At 45.9% G+C, this 24,608-nt stretch overlaps 1 protein-coding gene across 2 annotated transcripts in view; it reads left to right on the forward strand.

Moving 5' to 3' along the window:
* The window catches only part of CDH23 (cadherin related 23), a 1,199,511-nt gene that overhangs the window by 799,075 nt on the left and 375,828 nt on the right, over nt 1–24,608 (forward strand). For both annotated transcript variants that reach the window (XM_085603466.1, XM_085603467.1), the window contains exons 25-28: nt 4,986–5,210; nt 7,844–8,013; nt 9,705–9,842; nt 19,888–20,007. In XM_085603466.1, coding sequence (XP_085459592.1) covers nt 4,986–5,210; nt 7,844–8,013; nt 9,705–9,842; nt 19,888–20,007 — 653 coding nt within the window. The remainder of the gene's footprint in view (nt 1–4,985; nt 5,211–7,843; nt 8,014–9,704; nt 9,843–19,887; nt 20,008–24,608) is intronic.

The raw sequence follows: 24,608 nt of genomic DNA on the forward strand, positions 1-24,608 counted from the left end.
CTCCCTGCCTGTCTCCCTCTCTCCCTCCGTCTCCCTCTCTCCCTCTCCCTCCCTCCGTCTCCCTCCTTCCGTCTCCCTCTCCCTCCCTGCCTCCCTCCGTCTCCCTCTCCCTCCCCGTCTCCCTCCCTCTGTCTCCCTCCGTCCCCTTCTCTCCCTCCCTCCGTCTCCCTCCCTCTCCCTCCATCTCTCTTCCTCCCTCCATCTCCTTCTCCCTCCCTCCGTCTCCCTCCCTCCCTCTTCCTCCCTCCCTCCGTCTCCCTCCCTCTGTCTCCCCGTCTCCCTCCCTCTCCCTCCCTCTCCCACCCTCTCCCTCCCTCCCTCTCCCTCCCTCCCTCCGTCTCCCTCCCCCTCCCTCCGTCTCCCTCTCTTCCTCCCTCTGTCTCCCTCTCCCTGTCTCCCTCTCCCTCCCTCCGTCCCCCTCTCTCCCTCCATCCCTCTCCATCTCTCCCTCCTATGTCTCCCTCTGTCTCCCTCCCTTTCTCCCACCCTCCCTGTCTCCCCGCTTCCCTCCCTCTCCCTCCATCCGTCTTCCTGTCTCCCTCAATCTGTCTCCCCCCTCCCTCCATCTTACTTCCTCCGTCTCCCTCCCTCCCTCCGTCTTCCTCCCTCCGTCTCCCTCCCTCTGTCTCCCCTCTCCCTCCGTCTCCCTCCCTCCATCTCTCTCTCCGTCTCCCTCTCTCCCTCCGTCTCCCTCCCTCTGTCTCCCTCCCTCCCTCTCCCCCTCCCTCTGTCTCCCTCCCTCCCTCTCCCTCCCCCTCTCCCTCTCTCCGTCTGTCTCCCTCTCTCCATCTGCCTCTCTCCGTGCCTGTTCCTGTCTCTGCCTCTACCTGCCTCTGCCTCTGCCTGCCTCCTGCCTTTATCTGTCAGTCTGTCCCTGTCTATCTATATCTCTCTCGTCTCTGGGCCTCGGGCTGTGTCTACACGTCCCCGACACCAGCCCATAAACAGCCCCCCCACTCCCCCCTCTCCCTGTGTAATGTAAAAGCCAGCTCTCAGACCCTGCTGCCCTCCGTCACCACACCTGGCTCTCACTCCCTGCTGCCCCCGTCACCCTCTGCCATTTCACCCGGCTCTCACTCCTCGCTGGCTCACTCCCTGCTGCCCCCCACCCCTCACCTCACGGGCACTCTCACTCTGCTGTCCTCTGTCACCTCACCCTGCATGTGTGGCAGCCCGGGCTGGGACAGCTTCCCGGGCTCACCGGAGAACTTCACGGGTCTTTAAAAGACCATTTACTTGCTAATGAGGCTTTGTTGTATTTCACCTCTTCTTAGCGCCCCTGCAACCATCAAAGCCTCGTTAACAAGCAAAAGGTCTTTTAAAGACCTGTGAAGTGCTCGGGTGTGGGGAAGCTCTCTCATCCCGGGCAGCCAAACACGACGGGGGCCTGTCTCCACTCTATCCTGGAATCTCCTGGCCCCCATAGAGCAGTCTCTTTCAGAGTCCGGCGGTGTTTGCTGACACACTTTGGAAAAAAATAAAAAACCAAGGTACGATGTCTGCATGGTCCGCGGGCCGCCAAGGAAGGCTTGCAGGGCCGCTGGCGGCCCGCGGGCTGTACTCTGGGTACCCCTGCTTTAACTTATCGACTATACTATGCCCACAGATTGGAGATACCCAATTTTCTCCCCCCCCCCCCACAAACTAGGCCGCACAGAGTCGAAATCACACTCATTTAGGGTCCCAGGGAAGCAGGTTCGGGGTAGATAGCAGGGCTAATTAGGAGGCAGCTGTCAAATGGGAGTTTGTCCACCACTCGGGAAGTTCACCCACAGGATGCGGAGCAAAAGCGGGCTGAGAGCAATAGTCAGTCCCTCAAAAATGGTTCCAGAAGGACCATCCGGCACCTGCCCAGATCTAGAAGCACGGAGAGGGTCACGTAGTCTCTTGACCTGCTTCTGATCATTCTTGGAAGCATTACTCCAGCCCAGTCAATCACCCTCATCACCCAGACCCGACCCATGCAATACTACCTGCAGCACGATGTCTTCGGGGGCTGAGACAGTGGAGGGCAATTGGTCCGCAGCCCTGAGGGCCAAAAAGGGAACAATCGATGAATGGAGAATGAAGCAGGGGGCCTCTCGGAAGGAGGAGGCACCCCGTCAGGTACACATCAATCAGAGCCGCACCCAGGCAGTCTAGGCACAACGTCTGGTATGTGTTGATATGGGTCACAATAGACTGGTATGGTCACACAAACTTAGAGTTGCAAATTCCTCGCCTCCCTGGAAATAAGCCACAGCGTCAGGTGAACATTGATATTGGTTGCACCAAACATTTCCAGTCACACACACAGGGGCAAGTTCAGCAATGCCTCACGAGGTAGAATGAGGCACTAGTACAGTTTCACCCCCACCTCTGAGGGTTACAACCTGTGAATTGGACACCGCAGGCAAATGAGCATGTAGTCGGAGTGTCCTATCAATGAAGCGGGTCACGCTGTATCCCACAACCAGTGAATCCACTCACCACCAACGAGGCACTTATGCATGCCGATGTCTTCACGATGTGGGGGCCACACGCCTTAGATTCAGCCAAGATTTCTGAGGCTCTGCACAAGGCAATTCAGTCTTCAGGCACAACTCTTAGTTCCATGCTCACGCCACGCTACCAGTTGGGATCCAGCAGATAATGTGGGCACTTAAGAAGGAAAGTAGACAGTGTGGGTCCCTCGTAGGAGATCTTTGATGTTCCTGAGACCCTTGAAAAAATAGGGGGCAGGCCAAAAAGCCCTTGGAGAGCGCACTTTAGGGTGCCACACAATGACAGGTAGTCGGCCCAGGCCAGTCACTATTCAGGAAGGGCACGTGGTCCCTTTCAATGGCAGTAACACAATGCAGTTCCAGATTCTCTGCACCTACGTCCTCACAAGTGTATCTCTCCCCTGCTGTAGTATGGCACCAGTAGTTATACTGTAGTGTGCCTTGAAAGTTAGGGGTGTCTCCTCTAAATTTCAGTCCTGTCTGCCATGAGACCGTGGGATGCAGATCTTAATATTTAGTGGGGCCATGATCTGGCTCCATAGGCCAAGTGTCAAAACCTCTTCCTCCTATCTATCCAGCCAGGCCTGCACAATGCAGAGATTGCTGTTCTAGTTGCATGCCCAGTGTTTTATATCTGTCGCTGGGGAATGACCAGATGTGCTCCCCCATCCTCCAGTGTGGACTGGAGTCAAGTACAAAGGCACACAAAGAGTTTTAGAGCATAGAAAGACCTTCTAGAAGTGGCATTTCCGTGCTGGTCATGACAAAAACACCTTAACCACTGGAAAGGGTTTGTCACTGTGCATCCAATGAGAGGAAACACAATGAAGCTACTCCACTACAATCCACAATTGCAGCCTGAAGTAATTTCAACCCTCTCCCCATGTTAGCCTATGGGAAGAGCAAACCTCATAGGTAGTGAAAACTCACATGGGTATTCTTCACTACCTGGGCAAGGAACAAACGTGCGTACCTGCCCTGCCCCTACCACTCACTTCACCCCTTGCTGGGTACTCTCGGGGTGCTCTAGTGGTAGTGAAGGGTCTTCTTAGGATGCCTAGGTATTTAGAAAGGCCAGCCTGAGTAGAAGCGCAATTGCGCACACACAGACCTGCAAAGGCAGGTTGGAGACATGTTTAGAACCATCATCAGTACAAGTGCGCACACCAGGCTGTAATGTCAGACTGGACACTTGTGTAGAAACACCATCGGTCAAAATGTGCACAACAGCCTTCAATGGCAGGATGGGCACATGTTCCAGTACAGCATTGGTGCAAGTACACAGACCAGCCTGCAATGGCAGGCGGTTCACAGGTTTTAAAACATCATAGGTGCAAGGGCGCACACAAGCCTGCAATGACAGTCTGGACACCGGTCTACAACCGCCATAGGTGCGAATATGCACACACAGGCCTGCAATGGCAGACCTGACCTATGTTTAGAAACTTCAGGTAAACACCCCTTCCTAATGTGTGTAGGAAGGGCGCGTGCACTTTCACACTGCATTTACAGTGGGTAAGTGCCCAAGGCCCTAAGGCCACAAAAAGAGAATCAAGCTCACCCGGAAGGTGTCCCATGGGGAGAGAGGGTCCCGAGGCAGGAAAACCCCCCATGGGGATTTGTCCCTACCCAGGTGGCAAATACAGAGGTGTACCTACCCAGCCACTCACCTACCCCGAGCACCATCCCTCAGGACTTACCCTAGGGCCACTCTGGTTGCATTGAGTTTTACTCTGAGGTGCCTCTCATCATACCGATGCGCCCCACCTTGGGGAAAAATATTCACCAGCTTTACTTTGATTTCAGTGGAATGTCCTGTGTCCTTGTGCCAGGCATGTTCCAGTCCCCACTGTAACAGCTGGTAAATGCCACCATATTTGATTTGTTAAAATCACCCTTCAGATCTTCAAACTGATTCCCTGGTGGAATATTCCTCCCTGCCTTCTCTTGCTTCTTATTTTCCTGTGTTAATCATTGTTCCAGGATCTCTTCCTTTCACATCTGCCTTTTCACCTTGATGGTAACTTCCACATGGTATCTCAAGTCCTCCACTGATGGTCACTGACTCGAAGTGGACTTTTTTATTCTACCTGCTCCTGCCCCACATCCTTGTTGTTGCTCTAAACATGTTCCAGTGGCTTACCCAGCCTCAGTACTGGGGCCTGTGAAAGCACACACGGCTTACATTGCTATTGGTGCAGTAATGAACATAACATTTGGTTGTGGGGAAACCGGTTTATTCTGTTACTTGCAGTTTACATGTAAAGAGAAGATAAAGGTAAATATTCAGCCCACCAAGTTATCACACTTACCCAGCTCATGTAAAACAGTAAAACAAGACACAATTCTACAGTTTTTCCCCACTCACTCCTTTTTTCTTTCCCACCCTATTTTTTGATTCTTTTTCACTCTGCTTTCTGAGCTCAGTTACTTTTCTTCCTGTATAACAATGTCCTTTATTCATGTTTATTCATCTTTTCTCCTCTCCTGTCCACTTCACAGCCAAGCTGACAGTGAATGTGGTGGATGTCAACGACAATGCCCCGCGATTCCGCCCCTTTGGAGTGACTGTCTTTACGGAGAGGATTCTGGAGGGTGCCACAGCAGGGACAACCTTGCTCTCTGTTTCAGCGGTGGATCCAGACAAAGGCCCAAACGGGCAGGTTACCTACTCCCTGCACAATCTTTCTCCCGTGGGGTATGCACAGCTGGAAGACAGTCTCTCAGGTAAGAGGCTACCTATGAGTTCTATCCTTTCAGTTGAAGCTATGAATTCTCTCCTTTCAATTTAAGCTATGAATTCCCACCTTTAAGTTTAGAAAAAAATATTTTGATCTTTAAAGTAATCCAGTGTTTCTCCAGAACAGAGTACTGGATCACTGGAGTAGGAGTGCTCGAGATAACGCTTTCAGCGTTGAGGAGGGATGTGTTTTACTGCTCTGTGCGAGATGTGATCAAGTACTGCCATATCTAAGCACAACGATCACAAATATTTTTTTTTTATAATTTGTTTATTGGCATTTTGAGTTGAGAACAAAACACGTACAGTTCAAGGCAGGCATTACATTTGCATTTCATGAATACATCAGTGCAGCATAAGCAATGGGTGTAAAAAAGAAAAGATCAGTACACAACACAGTGAATCTCTCCTGGGCAAGAAGGGCACATTAAATTGCACAACAATAGTTCTGGAGGGCAACCCCGCCTGTTTGTGGCTTGTCGGTCTTGGGCTGTCAGCTATTCTATGTCTGGGAGGCATTATCGTCCGTGATATCTGCAGTCTGCCTCAGGAGGTAGACCGCGAGGGGCCCCCAAATGTCCCGGGGCCGTGAGCAGGGTGGGACTAGCTCCGCATATATGGTGTTTTGCTCCGGACAGTAGGTAAGGTCTGTGAGCCAGTCTTTAAATTTAGGTGCCTTGCCCCTTCCTCACCTGCATGCAATTCTTCGTTTGGCTATGAGGAGGCCTATCGCCAGGAATCTTTTAGTACCACCTTTGTATCCGGGAAGTTATCCTAGGAGACCCATTTCAGGGGTGAGCTCAAGCTTTTTTCCAATCATTTCTCCCAGGGCCTCCCCCACCTCATCCCACTATTGCGCTATGGGCCTGCATTCCCATACAGCGTATAAAAACCCTGCTCCTTCCTGCCGGCAGCGGTCGCATTTGTCGCTGTCTCGCAATTGGAGTTTATACATTTTCACTGGGGTGTAGTACATTCTGTGGAGAAATGTAAAGTGTATTATCCTAAATCTACTGGTGGCTGTGATACGTTCAGTTTGCTGACAGCAATTTGCCCAGGCCTCTTCTTTAATTTGATACCCTAGTTCCAATTCCCATCCCTGTTTTGCTTTCAGAGTATCTTGCATCCCTGCCCCTATAGTGGCTTTGTAAATACGCGACACGGCATGTGGTACCCCGGCATGCAACGTTTGGTGCAGAAGAAGCAGTGTGGGGGTTCCTCTGGAAATGAAGGCGTGACGGCTCTAACGTTCTGTCGCAAGCAGATATACAGGAATCGGTCCACAGTAGGCGGGGGGGGGGGGGGGGGGGGGGTGTTCCAAAATGGGTTAACTTCATATCAAAACTTAGGTGTCAGGAAACATTTTTCGGTTTGGACCTGTGAAGAGGGCTGTAAGCAATGTTGTTGCACAGATTCTGCAGGCGAGAAAAGCAGGAATATGAATTCATATGAAGTCAGAAGATATCTCCTTCAAATAAAAGAACCAAGATATAACTAAAGTCAACGCAGGAAGGAGGAAAGCCTAATGGAACAAGCCAGTGGGTCTCAGAGAGTAAAATTAATTGCAAAATGATAACACGAAGCAAAATCAATGTTTCAAGCTAAAATACTAGCATTTCAACCAAGATCTTTATGGGGAAAGTCTAGCACAAGAGCATTAGATAATTCCAGTGTTATATATTTCCGAGTACACTTATATGGAGATATCCTGAGGCGGGCAAATCCCACTTCTATACTAGAATGATCTCTGATGAAGTTGCAAGGAGCTTAAAAAAGGTAAGTCACTTAAATGCTTACTGCTGGTGGGTAGCAACATAATTGTTTTATCTGGGATTGCTGTGCTCATCTGTAGTAAGGATGGTGTCCTAATTGTACCCACCTTTATCCATTACAGTGCCTTCTTAATTATTCACTTACTTCAAATATGCACACTGAATAATCCGAGCTGCATATGAGCACAATACATTAACTCATACGTTGAAGCTACCCACTAAACAAATGCATACTGTCCTTCTCCTGGGCCTTGCCATATAGATAATCTAGGCAGCACCTGAGAGATTACATTTTTGCTTCGATGTTCTGGGGCAGCAACAAGGCATTCACACCCATATGTCTTGAGGAAGAAGCGTCTACGGCCACATATCTCGACTAGACACTCTTCTGCCTAATGGCAGTGTGAAAATGCAAGCATGATTGCTTACAACGCATTATATATAATCTTAACAGAGGCAAATGTCTTTTTTATTAATGTGTTGTATCTGATCTTCAATGCAATGCATCTTTCCTGATTCATGGCCCTTGCTGCTCAGCCAGTGTGGATGTGCTGTAGAACGTTGGTATGTACGGTGAGGTCATAGAGTGTTGGGATGCCTGGGGAGTATCAGTTGAGAGTATGGGCTGAGCAGCAAAGAGGCTGCTCCTGGTGGGGCTCTCACTATCTTATCTACCTGAATAAACCATCATCATCTTATACTTACATCTCGGCTACTGGACTTATTTACCATTACCACATAAAGGTTGCTGTAAATAATGTTTTAAATAACTCAGCAAACGTTGCAGTGGTAATGAACCCATGTAAGAGGTTGTACCAGATCTAATTCTGCATTCTCTTCTTATTCAGGAAAGATCATTGCAAACCGAACAGTGGATTATGAGCAGGTGCAGTGGCTGAATTTCACCATCAGGGCATCAGATAATGGGTCCCCTCGGAGGTCAGCGGAGGTCCCTGTCTACCTGCAAATTGTAGATATCAATGACAACAATCCTATCTTCGGTCAGTCTCCCTATCAGGTGAGCTTGGGGTATTCATCGAACCAGTGATAGTGCAGGGTCTTAAACGTCTGGCATGTTGGAGGTGCGGCCACTGATTAAAATGATGGACTTCCTCCTTAAGTACAGGTTCTGGCCGGCCGGTAGATGCATATGATTATTATAGATAAGAACCTTTACTGCAGTGGCTCATTATTAATACACATATTCTTCGATTAATTACCCACGAGTTAGATTAAAACATATATTGACAGAGATAGTTAAGACATGTGTAACACTTTAATACTTTTGACAATGTTTTCTTTGGAAAAAAGATACAGGTTGAATAGTTTGGAATTTGCTTCAGTATATCTTTGTTCCTATTGTTTCATTTACATTTAAATTTCAATAGAAATGAGTTAGATTTTAATAGGTTAGTCTTACAATATATATACGGGAGATTAGCCGATGTAGTACAAAAGAAAATTGAAACTAGTTCATTATTGTTTTTTTAATCTAAGTCGATGACCTGAGTGTTTACCCTATTGAATTTATAACAGAATGGTAACTGTCGTGCAATGTATGGCTCTCAAAGTCTTTTGTTTCTGTTTCTGAAAGTCGTAACTCCTTGCTATGACATCACAACAGTTGATAGCAAAATTGGTTATGAACTGCATTGATGTCCTAAAGTCCTTCCAGGCCAGCGGATAGAGATTTCCGATAACCTGTCAGGGCAGATGTCTGCTTTGACTGAAAGCAGAACGCACAGCTGCAGAAGGGGGAAGGAAGGCAGGGAAGGTAGTGGGTTTTGGATAGCTTGTAAGATATTTATTTTTGATATTTGCATCAGGAAGGAGAGGGTATGTTATGTATAGCTCTCCCATTATCCTCTGCCCCTGTGCAGTAGTTAGAAGCAAGAGCAGATGTTTTTGGGGGCCATATATAGCATACAATTATAGACGGGTTAAGAAGGGAATTACGGGGATGTTTTCTACCTCGTGTTTCTTACTGACATCATAGACAACTGGAGCTTTGATCTCGTTGTCTATTTGACGTCACTCAGAAACCAGAGGTGATAAACATCCCCGTAATGCACTGTTACCCATCTATAATTCTATATATTTATTTGACAGCACTGCTTTTTATTCACCCTCCTACCAATACATTTAGTATTGCTGGATCTGACTATCCACAGGTCAAACTTTATAATGTTTAGGAATTTGCACATAAATGGAGCACATTTATTTTGTACTGCAATTGCTGGTTACATAGCACTGAACAGAACAAAATATGTTTTCTCCTTTTTTTATTTTATGTGTATGTTGTTGTAACTGGCTCAAATTTGCAATTTATTATGAAAATTCACATTTACAAAAGTAAAGCATATTTTCCCTATTTCATTCGAAACTAAAATTGCATAAAATCAGTGCTGTGTATGTAATGTGACACTCAGAAGATTTGAAGTAAAACATTGACTAGCTAGATCTACAACAATTTTCTAAATTGTGTGCCTCTACTCAAGGCTCCGCAAAATTATAGCCAATTCCAATACATATGTTGATCTCAATATTGGCAGATGATCCTTCATAGGGAAAAAATAATGATTTCTACCAAAAGTCTTCTTTGTCTGTTTTCTCACACCTCTCGTGTTGATGACCCCTACCAGATTAGCCTGTTGACAGGTGATGCAGTTCTTCACTTTTCCTCATCTTTTTATGTTTGCACATTCTCAGAAATCTGTCTTTGAGGACATACCGCTGGGGACAGTTGTTCTGCAGATCACAGCCACAGATGCTGACTCAGGACGCTTTGCACTCATCCAGTACAGCCTGGTGGACGGAGAGGGCAGATTTGGCATCAATCCAACAACGGTAAGATCTGTTATTCCCTCACTGTGCTCTATTCTGGTGACCTTACCAAGACCATTCATGCAATGATGATTGTGAAAGGGAGATGATCTGGGAAAGATGGGAAGACCCAGTTGGAATGATCCTAATTACACAAAAGATAAAGACAAAGTGAGTATTGTTCAAAATGGAGAACAAATGTTTCTTCTAGCCAAAATAGTCATTGTGAATTAAAATCCTTGCCTACTCATCTGTTCACCCACCTAACTCTGATGAACGTCCACATAATATTAACCCATCTAGCAAAACCACATATGGGAAGAAAATGGCAGGCACAAATCCTGCCCTCTGGTGCATTGCATACATTGCCAAGTATGACGAATGTGTGCGTGCAAAGCACTTGTGTCAATAAAACCTGGAGGGTAAAGGGTGTGACCCTCAATTTAACACCAAGCGTATTAGATAAAATTCAAGTACACGGTAGCAAATTTGGAGAGGCATAGGGTGCACACTTTCAGCTGTGGTCACATGATATACACCTGAACCATGTATGATGCTGTTTGAAACCAGTGAAGACAAAATAAGGGTTTACTTAAACACAGGTGAGGCATGACGCACATATGATATCCACAGAGCAGCAGTATTGAAGGGATACACCCCACAAAAAGGGTGTGGCAGAAAGTGTCGGACTACAAGGCTGTGACAAAGGACACGCTATCAAATTTATCAAATAAGCATAACAGCGGCAACAAACAACCACAGTGCAACATAGCCTTGAGATGAATGCTAACTGACAAACATTAACAGGTCCCACGTAAATTACTGCACACAATGTGCATGATATGTAGTGAAGGCTTTGGGCTATCTTTTCTGCTTCAATTACTACACTCTATTACCCTGTACTTGGTATGGGTTTTGATTGATCAAAATTCTGGTAAAAAAGTAAAGTAATGCTGCTGCGGACACTTATAGTGAATGGGTTAACAGTTTTCCCTGCCATAAACTCAATGGTCTTTTTTTTCTTGGTTTTGGCACATGTTCTTCATGATACATAGGACAAGCCTCATTTTGCATCTTTCCTCACATCTATTCATCACGTTTAGCAGTCCCCCCTGAATGATCTCTATACGTATCAGTTAAGCAAGAGCAATATTCAAATTCTTCAGTGCTGCTAGTATGCAATCCTAGCAGTCCACCTATTCACTAGTTGCCTCAAGACCCACTTCTCATCTAGAAATGATTCACAGATGAAGGGAGGTTGAGTAAGTGAAACCCAGTTACAGTCATAGAACCTTGGACCTATCACATTGTAAGCCTGAGAAAATCCAAACATGTGAGTAACTCCAGCCGTAAACAATCCTTCCTCTCAGCACTAGCTCCCACAATCTAACATGATATCACATCAGACCCTAAACAACAACACACACTACCCCTCTCATATGAGATAGGTGGAAAAATCCAGAGGGAATTCAAACTAAATCAGTCAATAACATTAATGTGACTACTGTCTAGACTATATGACACATGAACCACTAAGCAGTGTATCAGCATTTCTTCTGCTTAAACAGTCATTGTTACATGCACTAGAACTGTCATCCTCCTAAGGCCTTCATTTGCATAATGGTGGATATCAAATCTTGACTTCTCCATCCCAAATATAAGCATCTTCATCTACTTCAAGAGAGTGGGCAAGAAATAACAGACTGTTGGGATGCCATACAGAAGCCTTATAATTTGACCCCTAATGTACATCTAGTACATGAAGGTGGAATTTTCATTTTGAAAGGAGCTGACGATGAGTAGCCTCGCAAGTTGCATAAGGTCCAGTTCTCAGCTGGTTGCAGAATATGTAGTAATCAGTTGTACATGGGCTCAAAAGGTGACAGGTGTTCTTAGCTAAATTATCAGGCTCAATAGCAAAGGCAGAAGGCCACCCTACAGGTAGAGATAGTTTAACTGCTCACATTTTTCTGATAAAAAATACAGTATTTTCTTGTGGTTGGGAGCTAACATATGCATCAGCTGGAATGTATTGCGGAAATAGTTTTCTGTTAGACCATCAGATTGCTGAAGCAGAGTGATGGATCATTATCACTAACAGAGATCTTATTTCATCTTAGGCCATTATAGTAAACATGTATATAAACAATTTACACCTCTTCTTAACATAAGTGCTCCATCTCTTTCAGATGTAATAGTTTCCCTTTCCAACTTATTGCCCTATTTTTCTGGCATATGGCTATTTTAGTTGTATTTGTATTGTTGGAGGCCGCAGAGGGAAGGGGGCCCTGCTAGGGGCCCCCATTCTGAGAGGCTTTCCATGTCGGAAAGCCCGACATGGAAAGCCTGTCTGAAACTGACATCATAATCCGGACGGTGGAAACGCCATCCGTTCAGGCTTATGTGCAGCTTACGATTGGCCAACAGGCTCCTTGAGCCTGTCGAAAGTCAGTCGGTTTCACCAGCCAGTTTAAACTCCGACCGCCGTCTATGTAAAAAAGAAAGGCCGGAGTCTAAACCTTGGATGTCGGTCGGAGGCATTCCAACCGACATCCAAATGAGGCCCTTTGTATTAAGGGGTAAATTCGAAATTAAGGGTGCGTATCATCCTCATCAAATATCTTTATTTTGGCCGAAGCCATAAAATATCCAATAAAATCCAACAATACAAATACAATGAAGAAATAACATATTAAAACAACTTGATACAATGAGACATCTAAATTTTAGCAGCAAGAATATAAAAGGACAATGCATAAATTAGTACTGCCTGGTTAATCAAAATCATGCAACATCCATTGGTACGTAACCATGATGTGCTAATAAAAGAGCCCACAGATAACACCACATCTACCTCAAATTAGCCTTATGACTTCTTTTCGACCACATTGTTCCCAGGAACGTTGCTATCCTGTAGACAAAGAAAGGGAAAGTATTCGCTTTCAATATCCTCATGGCTTCAAAGTGACTAGTGGTACCCAGTTGTCTATAAATGGGTGCCGGCCATACTGAATGGGGCTGGACATAGGCAGGCCATACAAACAAGACATGAGGTACAGACTCAGCTTGCAAACTACAAAAAGGACACATAGCACTATCTGAACCTGCCCATTTTGAGGTAAACTATCTTAAAGGTAATGTCCCCACTTACAATTGATGGTATAGTTTCCTGTCAAAAGGAACAGAAATCTAGTCCCAATATTTTTCTAAGCAGTACCATGATGTAAAACGTAGAAAGTCGCCAGTTATTGTACCCACCACTTTATGCTCATGTCTACTTGCTAGCAGAGCCCAATACTGTTTCTTCATGGCACACTCCGATGGCATTCGCGCTGCCTTAGAATGTGACCAACATTCCAAAAGCCTAAAGCAGTTAACAGATTCTTCAAGGATCTCAACCATGGGATTTGGTTAAATGTATCCACCCTATTCATATCATGTCAAGCTTCAGCATACTGGGCCAGCTGCGGGGTAACCCAAATTCTCTGCCAAAAGAGCCAAGGCCTTAGGGTTGCGTTAGTGGATACTTTACAAATCACAGGCTGTTTCCAAAACTAATGGCTAATTTCAGGAATAAATGTGGAAATCCTCTCTAGTATTCCAAAGTGTTTATTGTGATTATCAGGATTTGAGTCTGATGTGAGAGATGCAGCAGACTTGTGTTTCGTCCGTATGGCTGGCACACCTAGGGCTTTCACAAGGCAAAAATCAAAGTAAATAGTTCAATCAGTATTTGTATATATACAGAGGGGACGGGCCAAATCAGGTAAGAATATAGTCTGTGGCAGTATAATAGGCAATTGTGCAGGGGCACATTAGCAATATCCTCTCATGGCCCCATAGACCACCTCATGGGGCCATGAGAGGATGCAACAACTTAGATAACAAATATAAACATTTCATTTTAAATAAACTGAGCCTCCTGAACAGACCATTCTGATGGATACATCTGCCAGTGGATTCCTCACCTTGTGAATATCCCCTGCGCCAGCATTCCACTGAACATTTTTTCCCCAGCTCTCTACGCCGACGTGGACGACGTCATAATGCATCGGCTCCGCTCGCGACTCCGTATGACGTCACCGGAGCCATAAGAGAGCCACGTCGGCGTGATGACGTCAGTTCCCTTTTTTCCGCGCCGTCGACGCGCAACAGTTTTTCCAGTACTCTCTTGCTACTTTGTAGTTGTTAGGTGTTACTGTTGTCGAAAATCTGTAAGGTCTTCGACGAGGAAGTCGGGTTTTAAGCCCTGTAGGGAATGTGGGGGCCACATGTCTATAACGGACCCCCATGATGATTGTTTGTGGGGCCTTTCGTCTGACCACGACGTCGAAGATTGTTCAAGCTGCAGGAGGATGAATCCGAAGGCATTGAAGGAAAGGAAGGCGAAGCTGTTTATGGCCAAGGTCGGAAAGGAGAAGAGAGGTAAAAAGAAGGAGAAGTCGAGGCCGGAGTCGTCGACTTCGAGATCATCGAAGTCGAAGAAACATCATAAATAAGGGAAACATTCTTCTCGGCGCCGGTCTTCAAAGAACAGGAGGTCGAGATCGGCTTCGCCTCGACGACGCCGAAGTAAGGAATTGTCACCTTCTCCTTCGAAGTCTCCGGAGGGTTCTCCTTCGCCGAAGCGGGCTCCAGCACGGTCACCGGCGCAGTCCTCGGCGCAGTCACCGGCGCCTTCTCCGATGTCGTCTCCTGTTCCAGTGGAGTCGCCTGTTTCTGATGGTGAACAGGAACAAAGTAGGGAGCTTTCTCCAAGGCCTGAGGATTCTTCGGCTCCGGCGGAGGACACTGCAGCACCGTTGCCAGATACTCCGCAGAAGGATACAGGTCCGGTTCCTTATCCTCAGTTCCCGGCTCCAGGTACTGATTCTTCGCATTTTTTAAATGCCATGTATGGAATCTTCAATCGGGCTGCCTTCCCATCCGGTGCACCGACTGGTCCCGTGGGTCCTATGGCGTATACCTTGGGGGTGCCGCAGCATTACGCTCAGGCCCCGTTTATGCCCTCTCTGCCGAAGGCGCCTTCGTGGCAGTTTCCGGCGCCGTCTGGGGATCCATCACGACTTTCGTTGGATCGTCGTGCTTCGGAGCCTTCCTCGACGCCGTTGCCGACTCCCTCGGCGCCGCGTCCGGCACCGCCGACTCCGTCTTTGGCGCCGCCGACTCCAACACCTCTGGCTCCACCGACGCCGCGTACGACGTCGACGACGCCGGCTCCACGGATTCATTCAAGAAGGGAGGCCCAAAGGGTCTTGGATGAAGAAAGGTATAGAGTGGAGGTAGAGGAAGGTGAAGTGGACACGTCCTCTGATGAGTTTGAGGGGATACAGGAGGCTAGTGGCCTGGATACGACCCCTGAGTGGGAGCATACTTCAGCTAGATCCTCTCCACCACAGGAATTGGCTCCTTACCATGTGGTTATTAAAAAGGCCGCAGAACTGTTAGATTTGCAGTTACCCTCTGTGGAATATAAGTCTAACCTGCTGACGGAGGTGCTGCACTCACCTACTTCAACTTCAGAGCCTTTACTGCCTTTTAATGAGGCCATTTTGGAGCCTGTTTTGGAGGTATGGCGAAAACCACTTTCTTCTCCGGCGGTTTCCAGGCAGGTGGCGAGAAGATACAGGGTGGCACCTGGGGATCCGGATTTTCTTTCTACACATCCGTCTTCAGAGAGCCTGGTTGTACAGGCATCCTGCTCGAAGCATGCTTCGGGGGCGTTCCCTCAGTCTCCTGCAGACAGGGAGTCCAAAAAGGTTGACCAGGCGGCTAAGAAGACTTTCTCTTCGGGAAGTATGGCACTAAAGTCTACCAATGCCACGTGCTTCCTGGGTCGTTATGTGCATGCCTTAATGGACTCAATGAAGTCTTTAGCCCCTAAGCTGCCTGAGGGTGATAAGGTGTCCTTCATGGAGGTAGTTGCAGACACACAGGCTGCTGCTAGACAGGTAATCCAATCAGGGCTCGATACAGCAGATTCGGTGGCGAGGATAATGGCCTCTTCAATAGCCACAAGAAGACAGGCATGGCTTCGTTCTTCTGGCTTCTCCGCGGATGTTCAGGCCACATTAGTGGATTTGCCGTTTGATGGACAGAAATTATTTGGAGAGAAAGCTGACTCCGCCCTACAAAGATTTAAAGACAGCAGGGTAACGGCTAAGTCTTTGGGTCTGCAAGCTCCTGCTAAGGGATCTGGTTTTAAAAAGTTTAGGGGTTTCGGAAGATCTTCCTTTCGCTCCTTCCGACAGCCTCAGCAGCAGCAGCAGCAGAATCCCCTCTATAGGTCCTATAGGGGGAGACAAAGGGGTCGGAGAGGTTCTGGACGCAACCCCTCATCTTCTTCTTCCTCCTCCTCTGCTCCCAATGAGGCTTCAGGGAAGCAGCCCTAGATCCCCCATCCCGGATCATGTAAGACCTGTGGGGGGTCGGGTGTCCTACTTTCTGCGGGGTTGGAAATCTGTTACGACAGACCTTTGGGTTTTGAACCTCGTAGAGACTGGGTACGCCCTTCCCTTTCGGGAGTTTCCTCCCCCTTACCCTCCTTGCCAAGGTTACTGCTCAGAGGACCATCTGCTTCTTCTGCAGAAGGAGGTTTTAGCTTTGCTTCAAAAGGGTGCGATAGAGGTGGTTCCGGAGCAGGAAAGGGGTCAGGGATGCTACTCCCGGTATTTCCTGATTCCCAAAAAGGACGGCAGATTGCGTCCGATACTGGACCTCAGAATCTTGAACTTTTACCTGAAACAGGAGAAATTCAAGATGCTGACCCTTGCGCAGGTTCTTCAAGCGTTGCAGCAAGGAGACTGGATGGTGTCGCTTGACTTGCAGGACGCGTACTTCCATGTCCCAATCCTGAAGTCGCACAGGAAGTATCTCCGTTTTACGGTTGGGTCACAACATTACCAGTTTGCGGTCATGTTTCGTCTTACTACCACACCTCGAGTCTTCACGAAGGTGATGGCAGTGGTGGCTGCTCATCTCAGGAGGTCGGGGATTCCAGTTTTCCCCTACCTGGACGACTGGCTTCTGAAGGCAGAGTCCCCAGAGATGGTGCAGCGTCATCTGCAGGTAACATCTCAGCTGTTATTCGACTTGGGTTTTTCGATAAATGTGCCCAAATCTCACCTGGTGCCCTCTCAACGCAACCTGTTTATAGGGGCAGTACTGGACACTACTATGTGTCGAGCATTTCCTCCTCCTCAAAGAATTCTCGACATACAGGAGATGGTCCCTTTATTCCACAATGGAGCAGTTGTTCCAGTTCTGAAGGTCCTTCGCCTGCTCGGTCTGTTCGCTTCCTGCATCCTGTTGGTCAACCATGCACGCTGGCACATGAGGGCGCTCCAGTGGTGTCTCCGCAAGCAGTGGTATCAGCACAACGGAGATCTCAGGGAGTCGATCAGGAACTCCAGAGAAGCTGCAGTGGATCTATCTTGGTGGAGCGTGGAGGGCAACCTGTCTCAAGGAAAACCCTTTCATCTACCTCCATCGGTGGCCACAGTGATTTCGGATGCCTCCACCCTGGGGTGGGGCGCTCATCTGGGGGATCTGGAGATCAAGGGTCTTTGGTCTCCAGAGGAAAGGCTGCTTCATATCAACCTTCTGGAATTGCGGGCGATTCGTTTGGCGCTCAAGGCCTTCCTCCCTTCCCGGTCAGTCTGTTCAAGTCCTGACTGACAACACTACCGCGATGTGGTATGTCAACAAACAGGGAGCAGTGGGGTCTCTTTGTCTATGCAGGGAGGCCCTACGTCTGTGGACCTGGGCTCAGGTCCATTGGATTTGTCTGATGGCAAATCATCTGGCCGGGGTGCTGAACGTACGTGCGGACAGTCTCAGTCGGCAGTTCTCCGCCGACCACGAGTGGAGGCTCCATCCGGAGGTGGTTCGTCATGTCTTTCGGACGTGGGGGACACCTCGGGTGGACCTGTTTGCCACCCGCGAGAACGCGCACTGCCTGTCATTCTGCAGTCTCCAGTTTCTGTTGCAGGGGGCGTTGGGGGACGCGTTTCAGTTGAGTTGGGGCTCGCGACTCCTTTACGCGTTTCCTCCCATACCCTTGATTCCTCGGGTTCTGAGGAAGATTCGCCAAGACCAGGCCCAAGTTGTATTGATCGCCCCGGATTGGCCAAGAAGGGTGTGGTACACAGATCTTCTCCACCTCTCCTTGTGCCCTCCGCTCCATCTCCCTCTGAGGGCAGATCTCCTCTCGCAGTCGGAGGGGCAGGTTCTACACCCCCACCTCCAGAGCTTACACCTTCATGCCTGGAGATTGAACGGGGCAACCTGAGTTCATTCTCTCTCCCGCCTGATGTGGTGGATGTTATTTTATCGGCCAGGCGACACTCCTCCAAGTCCATTTACTCCTACAGGTGGTCTAAATTTGTTAAATGGTGTGGCGAGAGACCCATTGACCCTTTAAAAGCTCATCTTTCTGATGTGCTCCAGTTTGCTCTTTCCTTGGCTCAGCAGGGCTGTGCTGTGGCCACGGTCAAGGGCTATCTTTCGGCCTTATCGGCTTTTCTATGCCTTCCTGATCAACCGTCTCTTTTTAAATCTCCGGTTGTTCTGAGGTTTATCAAGGGCCTTACAAATATGTTTCCTCCCACTCCCTTTGTAATGCCACAGTGGGACCTTAATCTTGTCTTAACTTTTCTGATGGGGTCCCCGTTTGAGCCTCTTCATAGCTGTCCTTTGAGGCTGTTGTCCTTTAAGGTGGTCTTTCTTGTAGCCATAACTAACCTCGGCAAGGAGGGTGAGTGAGCTTCAGGCTCTTAGTTCTAAACCCCCTTTTCTTACATTACATGCTGAAAGGATGGTTCTCAGGACCAGGGCTGCTTTCCTGCCAAAAGTTGTTACTCCGTTTCATTTGGGGCAGTCCATTACTCTCCCTGTTTTTTATCCACCTCCTCATCCTTCCAAAGAGGAGGAAAGACTCCATCGCCTGGATCCAAAGAGGGCTGTGAGTTTTTATTTGGACAGAACGAAAGACTTTCGTCTGGACGATCAGCTCTTCGTTGGCTATGTGGGTCATTAGAAAGGAAGAGCGGTGCACAAGCGCACTTTGTCGAGATGGATTATCCTTGCCATCAAGATCTGCTACGCCCTGGCTGGTAAGACTCCTCCTGAGGGTATTAGAGCTCATTCAACTAGAGCTAAATCATCTACATCTGCTTTGGCCCGGGGTGTTCCTGTGGCAGATATTTGTAAAGCCGCGACTTGGGCCTCCCTCCATACTTTCGCAAAGCATTATTGCTTGGACTCTGAGATGAGGAGGGAGGGCCACTTTGCGCGCTCTGTCTTGCAAGACTTTCTGGTATAGGAAGGTAGACACCCTCCTCCGGGAGTGGGGACTGCTGTGGGAATCTATTCACAAGGTGAGGAATCCACTGGCAGATGTATCCATCAGAGGAACAAGTTACTTACCTTCGGTAATGCTTTTTTTGGTGGATACAGTATCTGCCTGTGGATTCCTCACTGGCCCACCCGCATCCCCGTTGTCCACCTTTGTATACCTTAAAAGTTGTCTTGCTTGAGATGTTGTTACACTTTCTTGTATATTGGTAGGAAATGCTTGTTTTATTTAGCTTTCCTTTTCCTTGTATACTTTGTGTATATGATTGTATATTGTATACTGTGTATACTTTGTATCTGTCATTGGTCCACCTGTGCGCCTCGGAGGCACGGAAAAAATGGGTGGAACTGACATCATCACGCCGACGTGGCTCTCTTATGGCTCCGGTGACGTCATACGGAGTCGCGAGCGGAGCCAATGCATTATGACGTCGTCCACGTCGGCGTAGAGAGCTGGGGAAAAAAAGTTCCGTGGAATGCTGGCACAGGGGATATTCACAAGGTGAGGAATCCACAGGCAGATACTGTATCCACCAGAAAAAGCGTTACCGAAGGTAAGTAACTTGTTCTTATGTTTCCTCCTGTTATACAGTAGTTGGTGGTGAGAATGTGCCTTTGAAGACGTAGAGGGGTACATCAAGGTGATATGGGAGAACTGTGGCACAAATGTAACTAACATTCTAGAAATTCTCATATTCCTTTCTCTTTAACTTAGGGGGATATTTACATTCTGTCAGCCTTGGATCGAGAGAAGAAAGATTTCTACACCCTGACGGCTATTGCCAGAGACAACCCGGGAGACCTTCCTAGTAACCGTCGAGAAAACTCTGTGCAGGTTAGTGTGGGAAACATACATGGCATGACAAGAATTACTCTCTTTCTATTTAGGACAATATTCTGAATAAGTGAACAAGGTCAGCCACAAGACCTCTTAAAAGCTTTAAATTATGAAAGTTGGTCTCTTTTTCAGAGTTTTTCACTTTCTGGTTGAAAATAATTAATTTTTTTTTAGATAAATATGGGAAGACCACGGAAAAAGGTACATGCAAATTTACATCCATATAATACCTGGGCTAATAAAAGAGCACAGAAAAAGTACATGCACATTTACATCAATATTTCACCTGAGCTAATAAAAACTTTATACTATGGGATAATATCAAGTAAGAGTTAATATAGTACCGATAAAACAACTACTAGAATCATGGAAAAAAGAAAAGGTAAAGAAAAAAAGGAATAAATATGATCATCAATACAATATTTGTTTAATGGAGATACTATATTTAACCATTATACCTATACATGCAACATTTAATCATTATTAATAAGACACATTTACAGATGTAAAGCTATGTGATCATCAATTGGTATCCCCAAAAAATGATAATTAGGAGCATTGAGGGTGATGCCTGATAAAGTTAAATTAGCTCCTCTTCTGGTAAATATTATCCATGCCCACTGGGCGTGAATTGATAGTAATGAGGCATTTTTCCAATTGACAGTAATTGATTTTAAAGTTGCAGAAATTCAAAAATCTAGACGTTTGCTATTAATAACAGATAGTTGATAGAAAGTGAGGTTGACTTATAAATTAATATAGTATATGAAAAATGTTCTGTGATATTCAATAATTTAGGTACGATCTTTCAAACCTTTTTTCAAAACTTACCAACAGCTCATAAATTATATGTCGTAACAAGCCTGTATTCAGAGAACAATTAGGAGAATTCAAACGTTTTGCATTAAATAACCTTAAAGGAGTCCACAGACAATTGAATAGTATACATTTATGAGTTTGGTACAGAGAAACAGGCAGCCATCCAGCGATACTATTTAACCAAATTTTCCTCCATATATCTTGAGATAACAACAAATCTAATTCCTTATTCCAAAAAGAAGAGAGAGAGTTGATATTGTCCCCTGCATAATTTTTAAATGTTTTATAAAGACAGTGACACAGCATGGAATGACGAAGAAATAGTTTGAGTGTACAATTCTAAATCAGAGGTAGCATTTAGAGTAAAATTATTTGGAAATGAATCAGGGATTGAATCACATGAGAGTTCATATTTATAAATATTTGACGGCTGTAACTTAAATCTTTGCTGTAATTCATCAAAAGTTAAAAAGACATTGTTATGATAAATATCTTTTAAATAAAAAAATACCTGCTTTAATCCAGGATTGCCAAATTTTTAATGGCGAGCCCTTTTAACACATGATTATACCATAGCGAGGGTTTTAATGTAAGTGACAAAGGAAATTGGAAAATTGAGTTGCAATCTTGAGAATATTAATTTTGTAGACTTCAGTATTACAGTTCTTTTTAGCAAAGCAGTAGAGTTAGTCATGGTGAGCAATGCAGGAAGCGGGAATGGTGATATCAAAATTTGTTCAATACAAAGCCATGAATGTGAATTAATAGGCTCTGTATTTTGAAACTATAAGGTACTTTGTTTTCAAATAAATGCTTTATGTTATGTAAGGAAAACTAGATGTGTAAACAAACTTAGGTTCATCGGAACTAATCCAACATTGTTGTGCACGTAAATATGTGCAAAAGGTCACAGCTGAAAATGTTCTTTGTGAAGCTGCTTTGCTACATGGGCCTAACTTGGGAATATAACATCCACTCCTCATACTGAGGGTCGATATCTAAAAGCTATCTAAAAAGCCAGCAGACAATTTAAAAAACGTTAAAAACTACTCTTAAAACCATCTAAAAGCGAGCTTCCCTTTAAATTATTTATTTAAAAGTCATTATATCATTTGAGATCCCAAGCACTCAGGAAGCCATGGTGCTCAGATAAAGCAAAAGTTGTTTTGGTTCATTTTGTTTAAAAAAGAGGCCAAATTCTTCCCACACAGATTAGGCCAATTGTTTATGTGTTCCGAGTGGTGGACACAACATTGCTGTTGCTCACAACCGCAGATGTTCCCAGAGGCACACCTTGTAGCATGTTTATGGAGCAGAGGCGATTCCATAAAGTTCCCACAGCAGGTGCTGAGGGAGGGATTGTAACCCTGAAGTGTTCTGCAGAGCCGTTGTTCACATCACTAGGAGCTGAAGCTTACCCGGGTCGCTCTAAGAATGCATTCATCGTCAATGGAATACACTGAGAACAGTAATACGCATGGGCCTTTAAGGGGTCCATCAGTACTTCAATGTCCTGTGGTACAACCAATTTTGATCCGAGACATATATGCAGGACACATTAGTGGCTGCAAAGCAGACAGCGGAAGACAGGATGTATGCAGTCAAGCCAGACGGGCCTGAAAGATACGAACCAATGCTCGTTCAGATCTTGAAACTGAGGTGTGCCGAAGCAGTGTACCATACGCTCACAGCAACGCAGCACTGGCAGCGCTGTCTCCATTCTGAGTTGAACTGGGACATCCATTGGGGAGCAGATAAAATAAAATCAGCATTCCCGCCACAAGTAGGAGGACAAGCAGGAGCACTCCAAAAACGCTTCCCAACAAAGAGTGTATGAAATATGGCATAATTCCAAAAATCATCTGAAAGGTGCTAACAAAACCAAAGCCGATACATTTAAAAAAGTGCACTATTGCTTTCGTATCAGACTTGTTAAATATACAATGGACCAGCTCCCCAAAATGCAGCGGGAAGTTAGTGTGGAGTAGTGTCTGTATCCCAGATGAGGACCTTGCAACCTCTAGATCAAACTTCTCTCTGACTTAAGATTAGGCCACATCCTTTTGAAAAAACATGGCCTTCAGCTTGCTCAGGGAATCAGATTTTATGTTGGAAACATGTATCGAAGGTCATAGCTCTGCCTCCCTAACTGTGCGGGCAGGTGGAAACAGTACATGTGTACAACAAGTCACTATGGAATTAACCCTCACTAGATAAGCGATGACTGGTTCCATTACGCAGCAACCTTGATCACTCAGCATCAAATAGCTCCCATTCGAGGAAGCCTGAACACAGGATGAATCACAGCAGTTGGTGAAACCTACAGATAACAAGACAAACTCGCTACTAAACCATTGAATGCTCTATGAAGAGAAATGTCCTTGCAAACAAGGGATTCGCTTAAAGCATCCTCACAGTTGAAGCCACTAAGAAAAACACCTGTGTCTCCATTCCTGCATCTATACCTGGTAATTCCCAATACTCATCCACATATCCTTCTCCTAGCGCTTCATATCTGCCTACCTGTGTTGGAGACTGTATTGGAATTGGAAAGTCTTGATCGGTAGGGTGATATAACTATGGATTATCCAGTCAGTGTATGGTGTCTCAGCCACAGTGAAAGGTAATTGGTCGAAATTTTCAATGTGCAACATGGTGTATTTCACATCTCTGCGTGCCATTACTATCTGTCTTTCTGTTTGACTGTATGCCTGAGAACAGATTTGTAATGTTGATGTAACGCCATGGCACATGGGCAGAACGTAAGGTTTGTAACGTCCAGCTCAGTATTACGATTAACCGTAATTGTTACTGTCCATGTTGTAATATAGACATATCTTGTCTTGCTGTATTATGTCAATTGGGGAAGACACTATGTTGCCCACTGAATAAATTCTAGACAATATGTGGTCATACCGTTGTCAACCACAGCCAAAGCTTTTTTTGTAAATTAACCCTATCAATCTTGCGCAATCTCTCAGCAGCTTCCTGATGATAAATTTTCCATAGCTCATTATATATTCCGTACAAAAAGCGCTTTTGACGTAGGTTCTGGGTACCTATTTAAAAATCCCTGAGATCCATGTCATCAGAAAGAAGGGATAAGTGTGGCTTCACCTGGGAGAGTGTTGAGGTTTTTAGCCAATCTAGGCATAACTTCCCAACACGATATGACGTCACTATCCCCAAGTGTTCTGTTTGTACATATCATTGATCAGGCCTATTGATCCCAAACCCTTTGGTGTGACCCAGGAATCTAGATTGACACCTGTTTTTGTCCACAGGCCATACCAACCATTCCTTCCAATTGGGATCTGATGAATTAAAGGAACGATTACCTATCATGTTATCTAGTGTATCCTCACTGAAGTGTGTTAAGTGCTGGCAATTCTCGAAGCATGATAATGCACTTATTAAGTTTGTTGCACTGTCTTGTTCAGGAAAATCATTTGGTGTGGTATGGGGCATGTTCTAAATAAGACCTCTGTTGCCCATCTTTTGTCCCCAGACAGATTTTGTGTCTATGGTGTCTTTCCAAAAGTCAAAACCTTTTATGAACAGTTGGGAAATAAAGGAAGCAGAGTATATATGTTAGCATATTTTTCTTGGCAGGTGTAGGTGCAAGCCTATAATAATATGAGACAGTCTGATGTTTCAAAACCTGAAAAATGAGCAAACATATGTGCAAATGTTCTTGAACTACCTTTAGTGGTGCTGGGCAATGTTCGCATTGTGTGTAATTATAAACAGCCCGTTGGATACTAGCTTTGTGTAAAAAT

Source organism: Triturus cristatus, chromosome 1_2 (assembly GCF_964204655.1).
Source record: "Triturus cristatus chromosome 1_2, aTriCri1.1, whole genome shotgun sequence".
NCBI classification, from domain to species: Eukaryota; Metazoa; Chordata; class Amphibia; order Caudata; family Salamandridae; genus Triturus; species Triturus cristatus.